The sequence below is a fragment of the Coregonus clupeaformis genome, chromosome 17 (genome assembly GCF_020615455.1).
Source record: "Coregonus clupeaformis isolate EN_2021a chromosome 17, ASM2061545v1, whole genome shotgun sequence".
NCBI lineage: Eukaryota > Metazoa > Chordata > Actinopteri > Salmoniformes > Salmonidae > Coregonus > Coregonus clupeaformis.
In genome coordinates, this window is record NC_059208.1 from 61,817,953 (window position 1) to 61,828,705 (window position 10,753).

Consider the following 10,753-nt stretch of genomic DNA (forward strand, 5'->3'; position numbering starts at 1 on the left):
GATGTGAAACCAGGTAGGTTGACAGACAGACGATGTGGAACCAGGTAGGTTGACAGACAGACGATGTGAAACCAGGTAGGTTGACAGACAGAAGATGTGAAACCAGGTAGGTTGACAGACAGAAGATGTGAAACCAGGTAGGTTGACAGACAGACGATGTGGAACCAGGTAGGTTGACAGACAGACGATGTGAAACCAGGTAGGTTGACAGACAGAAGATGTGAAACCAGGTAGGTTGACAGACAGACGATGTGAAACCAGGTAGGTTGACAGACAGGCGATGTGAAACCAGGTAGGTTGACAGACAGACGATGTGGAACCAGGTAGGTTGACAGACAGAAGATGTGAAACCAGGTAGGTTGAGAGACAGACGATGTGGAACCAGGTAGGTTGACAGACAGACGATGTGAAACCAGGTAGGTTGACAGACAGAAGATGTGAAACCAGGTAGGTTGACAGACAGACGATGTGGAACCAGGTAGGTTGACAGACAGAAGATGTGAAACCAGGTAGGTTGACAGACAGAAGATGTGAAACCAGGTAGGTTGACAGACAGACGATGTGAAACCAGGTAGGTTGACAGACAGAAGATGTGAAACCAGGTAGGTTGACAGACAGACGATGTGAAACCAGGTAGGTTGACAGACAGACGATGTGAAACCAGGTAGGTTGACAGACAGACGATGTGGAACCAGGTAGGTTGACAGACAGACGATGTGGAACCAGGTAGGTTGACAGACAGAAGATGTGGAACCAGGTAGGTTGACAGACAGAAGATGTGGAACCAGGTAGGTTGACAGACAGACGATGTGGAACCAGGTAGGTTGACAGACAGACGATGTGAAACCAGGTAGGTTGACAGACAGAAGATGTGAAACCAGGTAGGTTGTATAAATGACAATAATAAACTATAATAAGCTGTTGACCGTGAAGGAGACTCTCTGCTCTCTGTAGGAAGGGAGCATGAACTTTGGCTTCGTCTCAAATGGCACCCCTATAACCCGTAGGGGTCTGGTAAAAAGTAGTGCACTATGTAGGGAATAGGGTGCCATTCTCTGGTCTAAAGTAGTGCACTATATAGGGAATAGGGTGTCATTCTCTGGTCTAAAGTAGTGCACTCTATAGAGAATAGGGTGCCATTCTCTGGTCTAAAGTAGTGCACTATATAGGGAATAGGGTGCCATTCTCTGGTCTAAAGTAGTGCACTATATAGGGAATAGGGTGCCATTCTCTGGTCTAAAGTAGTGCACTATATAGGGAATAGGGTGCCATTCTCTGGTCTAAAGTAGTGCACTATATAGGGAATAGGGTGTCATTCTCTGGTCTAAAGTAGTGCACTATATAGGGAATAGGATGCCATTCTCTGGTCTAAAGTAGTGCTCTATATAGGGAATAGGGTTCCATTCTCTGGTCTAAAGTAGTGCACTATATAGGGAATAGGGTGCCATTCTCTGGTCTAAAGTAGTGCACTATATAGGGAATAGGGTGCCATTCTCTGGTCTAAAGTAGTGCACTATATAGGGAATAGGGTGACATTCTCTGGTCTAAAGTAGTGCACTATGTAGGGAATAGGGTGCCATTCTCTGGTCTAAAGTAGTGCACTATATAGGGAATAGGGTGCCATTCTCTGAGTCTAAAGTAGTGCACTATATAGGGAATAGGGTGCCATTCTCTGGTCTAAAGTAGTGCACTATATAGGGAATAGGGTGCCATTCTCCGGTCTAAAGTAGTGCACTATATAGGGAACAGGGTGCCATTCTCTGGTCTAAAGTAGTGCACTATAAAGGGAATAGGGTGCCATTCTCTGGTCTAAAGTAGTGCACTATATAGGGAATAGGGTGCCATTTGGGACGGAGCCTGGCTTTTGATCATGTGATTCACAACTGACTGAATCAGGAAATAGGCCAGACGAGACAGACTGTACGTACAGTATGTAGTCACACACACAGGTCCACACATACATGGAGGCACACATTGATCAATGTTTATTTGTTCTTCTGTCATTACAATAATCATGTTCAGCCTTCATTGCAGTGTTTACAGACCATGATTTATGTGTCACGTCCATTTGAAGCACAGCGAAGTCAATCACTGTGTTACTGAATAGACAAACCTGGTAAGACTTCATAACAACTTAATGTTAAGCTTCTAATAGTACATTTGATCAGGATTTGCTCCACATGGAGATTTTTTCCTTCTAGAACATGTGTCTGTATGTAACTGAATAGCAGCTAGTGGATATAATCATATATTTTCACCTGTCCATCACAAACACCAATGCTCATTCATTCAAGCAATCCCACCTCTTTAAAAAAAAAAAAAGTACCCTTCTAACCCACTGTAATTATAGCTAAAAAAAAAACATTGATTGTTAAAAACAATATTATATCCTTCATATTCAAAACATTACACATATAATGTAAACATCTTATAAACAATGTATCATTTCGTGGAATGTGCATAGCTGTGTTTCTGATTTTCTATATACTGTTTAAATACAAAAAGGCTAGAAAAATCTGGATAGTTTTTAAAGCACAGTGGTTAAGATGAAAGGTGGTACTTACAGTAAATGCTCCTTTCTCCCTCCCTCCTTTCTCCCTCCCTCCCTCCTTTCTCCCTCCCTCCCTCCTCCATCCCTTTCTTTCTTCCTTCCTTCCTTCCTTCCTTCCTTCCTTCCTTCCTTCCTTCCTTCCTTCAAGTAGCCTAACCACTGAACTTTATGGGATTGGATTAGTAAAGACACACTTGTCTTCCTGATGCTTTCATCAATCAAACCTTGTCAGACCAGTGATTTCCCTCAAAGAAGGACTGTTAAGTGCTGTCTTAACTTAACTGTCATTGAGAAACTTTCACTACTGCAAATCAGCAGTCCATTATAATCTAACAAGACAAGAGGCAGAGGGAGAGTATAACTTCATTTCTGATCCGTTCACTTTCTCTGTGTTGGGAACACAGGTTAGGTTCTTCCTTTTCAAGGGTTAAAAAGTTGATTAAACACGTTCAACTTCACATAAGGAATCAATAAAGCAAAATCTATCAAATGAATACCATGTTGACTGAGAAAGAAGCAGTAGCATTCGAACCGACAGACCCTAGCACTGACAAAAGGGTTCAAAAGTAAAAGTCTCAAATCTCTATTTTCAATTTATCTTCAACTTCCAATTCGTCTTCATCGACCTTCCTCTTTCCCCAGAACGGACAGCCATGTTGAAATAAAGTTGAGAAGTAAGAGCAGTCTATGGCCACCATCTTCATCACCATCACCATCCTCATCATCACACGTCCTCTTTCCCAGTAGGAAGACTGGAGCGTACCCTCTTCCTCTCCTTAAACCGGCCTGACCGAGACACCCTCAGGTTCCTACGACATGTCTGTTCGTTGAAGACCGACTCAAACTGGGAGTCATCGAAGGTCTCGTCGCTGAAGAGACTGGTGTCTGTACTGACTGGTGCCTGTGACTGCTCTGCCTGTGGCTGTTGTGATGCTGGTGGTTGTTGTGATGCTGGTGGCTGTTGTGATGCTGGTGGTTGTTGTGATGCTGGTGATAGTTGTTGGTCAGTTGGGAGTTTGGGGGCTGCTGCTGTGAACAGTAGAGTAGAATACAAGCATGATATATGATTTCAAGGTAGCTTAACATTTTGGGGCATACAGAGGAGGCCAGAGGTTATTTCCTCTCTATGCACCTGGAACAATGTAAGGTAAACACACAATCCGTTTCTAAAACGTAACTTACAGGGTAGTCTGTCATGATAGCCTTAACATTAAAATGGTCCAGTTGGTTGAGCATGGCGCTTGCAACGACAGGATAGTGGGTTTGATTCCCAGGACCACCCATACGTTTAAAAAAAACCCACATGATTGTAAGTCGCGGCAGGTAGCTTAGTGGTTAAAAGCGTAGTGCCAGTAACCGAAAGGTCGCTGGTTCTAATCCCCGAGCCGACTAGGTGAAAAATCTGTCTGTGCCCTTGAGCAAGGCACTTAACCCTAATTGCTCTTGTAAGTCGCTCTGGATAAGAACGTCTGCTAAATGACTAAAATGTAAAAAAATGTAATAAAAGTGTCTGCTAAATGGCATATATCACTCTGGGGGGCTGAGATGACTTACAGTGTGGTGTAGCCAGGGCGTCAGAGGGTCCTTCACTGTGTCTGTGGTGCTGTTCGTGGTACTGTTTGTCCTCTTACTGCCCACCATGAATGACCTCCACCAAGTCACTCTCTCTGCCATCTTCCACCTGCCAGAGACATTAACAGGTCCACCTTTATGTCAAGTATCACTGAAACATGGACAACACAGTATATCTAAAACATATGTTGTCATAGTGATTTAATATCGATAGGGTAGGTACAGTGTTATTTCAGTGTAATAACTGTTTACAATATTGACGGTATAATTGCGCATGTTGAGGTTTTACACCAAACATCCTGGGCAGCATAATGCATACTCATCATCATCATCATCATCATCACCATCAATTATAGCTCTATGATTATGGGATGGAAGAGAGAGAGAGAGAGAGAGAGAGAGAGAGAGAGAGAGAGAGAGAGAGGCAGAGTAGACAACCTGAACCAACTGTCACTGGTTTAAAGCATGACAGAAAGGTGTTCGTTTCATTTGGAATGAACTTTTTATTTTCATATTATCACTGTAGCAGTAAAACAAATAGGAGAATTGTTATATTAGCGTCCCCTCAACGTTGGACTTTTGTTGGATTTATGGGAGCTCATGTCTCATTCGCACACTGATTATGCCATTATGTTCTTCTTGGCCAGTGAAAGCCTATGAATATGAATACATAACTTCTTTTGCAAAACACAAAACAGCACACACAGCCTATAATATCCGTAACTATTTCTGTATCTATGCAGAACAGGTTTAACGAGCCGTGAGAACAGCTGAGACAGAGCTGTGATTCACCGCTCAGCGATGCTATAAGCATCTCTCCACCACCGGGCCACTCACCTGCACTATTCGGGCTGGACTGGAGCGGCTCGGACCTCTTCAAGAACGAACTTTAGTCTGTGTTGATGTCAGAATCCATGCTTGATCTCTTGTGGAGTCAGTAGAAACGACTATTCTGTTGTGCGTCCGAAAAGTGCGTCTACCTTTACACACGGATTCTCAGCGCAAGCTATCTCCACTCATTCTCTTTCCACGGTTGAAAAAAAAATATTTAAACCTCACCTAACTATCATTAATTTGATTAGATATCATAACTCGTTGTTGGTTCAGTGACTCTCTGAGAAACTACGGCTAAATGTACAACTTTATAGGAGGCGTCTGTCTTTTACCTTGACCTGAAGGTTTCCGCCTCCGAAACTGTCCTCATGGAGGAGCACCTGTCCGCGCCGCTGATTGGCTGAATCCGGAGGACCGCTCACGTGAGCTGCGTTCAGGTGAATCCACCGTGCCCGCGCGCACGTCCCCTGACATAGAGGCGCTGTAAACAATAGGACGTAACCCAGAGGGGCCAAATGATGTTCAGATTATTCCCGATTATTCTACAGAGTTTCATTGGTTAACAATAGCATACTGAAACGCAAAAAAAGGAATGAAGATAGCACTTGTGGTACTTTTTATGGAACAAATAATTTAATGGTCACCACAGCAACAGTGAGGTATACCACTAATACTAAACCTATGTGTCACATCTTACAAAACCCGTTTTTTTTTTTTTTTTTGCAGATAGATGCAGTTGAGCAGATTGATGTACTGTACAAGTGGATGCTAGTTTATCACAGGGCCTTACTCCTAATCTATCTGAGTACTGAAGCAGAGACGCATCAGGTCCCATTTTTAACAGTCTTTGGTATGACTCGACTGGGGACACTAACCACTGAGTTGGTGATAGATGCAACTAAGGCCTATACAATTCCTGTATGTATTCCAACCTCCTGCGACAGATACAGAGATTAAAATGCAATCAGTGCAAAAATGTAGTGAAGATATTTAGTGTCTATAATAAAAGGGAATGTAGGAGTTAGAGGAATCCCAGGTCCTTTCAAATTGTATTACCACATTGACACATAGAAGTTGACGTCTCAAAGACTGGACTATTGCCAGTTTCACCTGTAGTGCGGCTTGTAGGAAAGGTTCCGGATGCTTTAGCATAGACACATTGTCACGCCCTGACTCAGGGACGGTTATTTGTTGAGTCAGGGTGTGTATATTTCGTGTTGTGTTTATTTCTATGTTTAGTTTCTAGATCGTTTAGATCTATGTTGGCCAGGTGGTTCCCAATCAGAGGCAGCTGTAGCTCGTTGTCTCTGATTGGGGCCCATACTTAGGCAGCCTTTTGGCACCAGTCAGTTGTGGGATCTTGTTCCGTGTGAGGTATGTTATTTTGTCTACCTTGGACTTCACGTTTCGTTTGTTGCTTTGTCGTGTGTTCAGTACGTAAATAAATATGAATACATATCACGCTGCGCCTTGGTCCTTCTCGTTCATGAACGATCGTGACATACATACTGTACGATCCTTAGTATTTCTGGATTAAGTTTCTGTAAGAGCTTTATAATCTCTCTCTCTCTGTGTCTCTGTCTCTTTCTCTCTCTCTCTCTCGCTCTGTCTCTCTCTCTCTCTCTCTCTCTCTCTCTCTGTCTGTCTGTCTCTCTCTCTCGCTCTCTCTCGCTCTCTCTCTCGTTCTCTCTCTCTGTATGTCTGTCTGTCTGTCTCTCTCTGTCTCTCTCTCTCTCTTTCTCTTTCTATCTCTCTCTCTAGAGGTAGACCTCAAGAATGCTTGTTTAAATAAACAGTTTACGTGTGTGTACATATGACAGGGAGGACCCGAACTGGAACGGATAGGGAGGGAGGGAGATGGAGGGAGGGAGGGAGGGAGGGAGGAAGTGGTTTCCCTCTTCCATCAGGAATATGGGTCAGGTATCCCTGCTCTCGCCTTCCTCCCTGTCTGTCTGGATACCTGGGGGACCCCTCCCTCCCCTTCCCTCCCTCCCCTCCCCTCCCTCCCTCCCTTCCCACCCTGAAACTACACGTGGCTGGTGTTCATTCCACCACATGCTGTAGGCTACACAGTTGTGTGCTAGTATGTATTTGACAGAGTAAATGGAAAGCAACAGGGGTGCTGTCCGTTAGTGTACAGTACTATCCTCTCCTTATCTATTTTCCTTACTAACAGACTGGAAGAGGAGGTCACTTAAGAACCCGAGTCCTTAGTCGTGGGGAAATCTCTCTACGTAGGAGGCAGACAGACCGAGTCCTTAGTCGTGGGGAAATCTCTCTACGTAGGAGGCAGACAGACCGAGTCCTTAGTCGTGGGGGAAATCTCTCACGTAGGAGGCAGACAGACCGAGTCCTTAGTCGTGGGGAAATCTCTCTACGTAGGAGGCAGACAGACCGAGTCCTTAGTCGTGGGGAAATCTCTCTACGTAGGAGGCAGACAGACCGAGTCCTTAGTCGTGGGGAAATCTCTCTACGTAGGAGGCAGACAGACCGAGTCCTTAGTGCGTGGGGAAATCTCTCTCGTGAGGGAGGCAGACAGACCGAGTCCTTAGTCGTGGGGGAAATCTCTCCACGTAGGAGGCAGACAGACCGAGTCCTTAGTCGTGGGAAATCTCTACGTGGGAGGCAGACAGACCGAGTCCTTAGTCGTGGGGAAATCTCTCTACGTAGGAGGCAGACAGACCGAGTCCTTAGTCGTGGGGAAATCTCTCTACGTAGGAGGCAGACAGACAGACATTGACGTTTAAGAAACTTGTGAATGATGAAATGATGTGGACGGAACTAAATACTGTCAAGATGGGATTTATTGACCGATCATGTTCTCAAGAAAAAGCATGGGCACTGGGTGCAGCACTCCCATCTTACTGACAGGAACTGAATGCCGGAAATGAGAGCAGTTACGTTAGGAATGCAGAGATTGCAAAAGGGAGTTTCTTAGAGATTGTAACAATAATGACCTAATCTATATAGCTTCCTTCATCCCCACCCTCTCTCCCTCCTCCTTCCTCCTTCATCCCCAGCCTCTCTCTCCTTACCCTTCATCCCCTCCTTCCTCCTTCATTCCCACCCTCTCTCCTTCTTCCTTTATCCCCACCCTTTCTCTCTTTCATCCTTAATCCCCACCCTCTCTCTCCTTCTCCTTCAGCCCCACCCTCTCTCCCTTTCGTCCTTCATCCCCACCCTCTCTTCTTCCTCCTTAATCCCCACCCTCTCCTTCCTTCTTCAGCCCCACCCTCTCTCTCTTTCCTCCTTCATCCCCACCCTCTCTCTCCTTCCTCCTTAATCCCCAGCCTCTCTCCCATTCCTTCTTCATCCCCAGCCTCTCTCTCCCTTTCCTCCTTCATCCCCAGCCTCTCTCTCTTTCCTCCTTCATCCCCTCCCTCTCTCTCCTTCCTCCTTAATCCCCAGCCTCTCTCCCCTTCCTTCTTCATCCCCAGCCTCTCTCTCCCTTTCCTCCTTCATCCCCACCCTCTCTCTCCTTCCCTCCTTAATCCCCAGCCTCTCTCCCCTTTCTCCTTCAGCCCCACCCTCTCTCTCCCTTTCCTCCTTCATCCCCAGCCTCTCTCTCTTTCCTCCTTCATCCCCACCCCCTCTCTCCTTCCTCCTTAATCCCCAGCCTCTCTCCCCCTTCCTTCTTCATCCCCACCCTCTCTCTCCTCTCTCCCTTCCTCCTTAATCCCCAGCCTCTCTCCCCTTCCTTCTTCATCCCCAGCCTCTCTCTCCCTTTCCTCCTTCATCCCCACCCTCTTTCTCCTTCCTCCTTAATCCCCAGCCTCTCTCCCCTTTCTCCTTCAGCCCCACCCTCTCTCTCCTTCCTCCTTAATCCCCAGCCTCTCTCCCCTTCCTCCTTCAGCCCCCACCCTCTCTCTCCCTTTCCTTCTTCATCCCCACCCTCTCTCTCCTTCCTTCTTCATCCCCACCCTCTCTCTCCCTTTCCTCCTTCATCCCCACCCTCTCTCTAAAACCATCCCCCAGAATTGCTAAACACTCATTTAAAACCCATAACACATAGAGAACACTTAAAACATTACAGGACATTTTTCATGATGGAAATTGAAAAACATTTAAGAGCTAGAGTTATTTTACAGTCTGACCGCAGTGGGGTATGTGGACGTTTCTCAGGCGGTTCGCATTGGGCAGTCATACAGGACAGTTTGTGGCTGTTTCTCAGGAGCCTGGTGGTGCAGTTACCTCTTTCTGGAGGGAGCATGTCCTTCACCAGGTGCACTGTAACCTGCCGAGTGTCTGCTCTACGTTGACAGTAGCTGTGGTTGGAGATGATCCTCAGGGCCCTCCTCTGCACCCTGTCCAGTTGGGCCTGCTGTTTTTAGCTGCATCCAACTAACAGCACTCCACCGAATTCCAGACAAGGCCTGACCAGGGTAGTGAATACTGTAATACCAGATCCTCAGTGAGTAGGTAATTTCTGGCAAGAACAGGCGTTTTGAGGCCTTCCTCACTGAATGTCTAGATCAGGGAGAGTTATTGTTTTAGAGCTCAGGGATTCTTGAAAGACGTGACTTTCTTTCCACAAATATTTGTCTTAATATTAACAAAATATAAAATATATGTTTTGATAGACCAAAGTATCAGTGATCACACCATGTAAAGGAAAAACCATGTAAAAAAATAATCTGGATTTATGTCAACTCTGTCAGACACCATGAATGGCATTGAATTTGTACAATTATTGTCCAACAAGTGTTTAAATGCATTGATTGCTTAATTCTAACATTAACATTTATTCAAATATGTAATACAAATCTCCACACTTATTGTGGTATTTGTGGTCCTCTGTAGCTCAGCTGGTAGAGCACGGCGCTTGTAACGCCAAGGTAGTGGGTTCGATCCCGGGACCACCCATACACAAAAAAAATAAAAAAAATGTATGCATGCACGACTGTAAGTCGCTTCGGATAAAAGCGTCTGCTAAATGGCATATTATTATTATTTTTGTTTTGTTTTATAGCACTATTAAATGCTCCAGGGCAAATTTCTTTAGCATTTTGGCATGTTTTTCTAGATTCAGAACATAAAACAATATTTATAAAGCAAACATTATCCCTTAGGTCTAGCACAGCAAATACTTAAATTGTCTAAGCATATGTTGCAGAACAGTGCTTCAAATATTTTTTTGCAGAATATTGACAAAAAATACGTTCTTTAAGGGGGTTAGCCATCCGTGACGGAGTTGACAACAGATTTCTCAAAACAGACATATTTTTTTACATTTGTAAATATATGGAAAATGATTAATCTAAAAATCTCCAATAAAAAACATAACCATTCTATCAGATCATTCAGCACTCTGACGGCGTTGACTGACTATAAACAAAACTCTGACGGAGTTTATGTTTTTACGGATCAAGTGGTGCACACAGCAGCAATTTGGTTTCTCCTCAGTTGCTTTATGACTCTAAAACCTAATTAAATGTAACATATTTGAACCAAAAATTCATATTCTATCAAATAATCTACAGATGGAGTTGACAGTTTATGGTTGTGACCATGGTGATTCCATATATTGTTTGTTTAAATCTATCAAAAGTGGAGAACTTAACAGACCATGAGTGGTCGTGTTGCACTACATGTAATGAGGACATGAAGAAGGGGGTCCTTATTGTATAGCTGACCCTGATCATTCCTGGATTAATTTAAGATTTTAGACAAATCTGACGGAGTTGACCAAATCTACGGACACATCTTTTAGGAATCACAATATTATTTAAATCCACATTGCAAGAAACAACATACAGTTCCTTGCAAAAGTATTCATCCCACTTGGCGTTTTCCTAT

The 10,753-nt window shown here is 44.4% G+C and overlaps 1 protein-coding gene across 1 annotated transcript in view; it reads right to left on the reverse strand.

Annotated features, from left to right (window-relative positions):
• Positions 1-2,907: 2,907 nt before the first annotated feature.
• Positions 2,908-10,753, reverse strand: part of LOC121563900 — a 13,441-nt gene continuing 5,595 nt past the window's right edge. The window contains exons 2-4 of the mRNA XM_045226588.1: positions 5,290-5,424; positions 4,106-4,166; positions 2,908-3,580 (exon numbers count right to left, since the gene is read on the reverse strand). Of these exons, the coding sequence (XP_045082523.1) occupies positions 3,276-3,580; positions 4,106-4,166; positions 5,290-5,424 (501 nt within the window). The 3' untranslated portion in view covers positions 2,908-3,275. The remainder of the gene's footprint in view (positions 3,581-4,105; positions 4,167-5,289; positions 5,425-10,753) is intronic.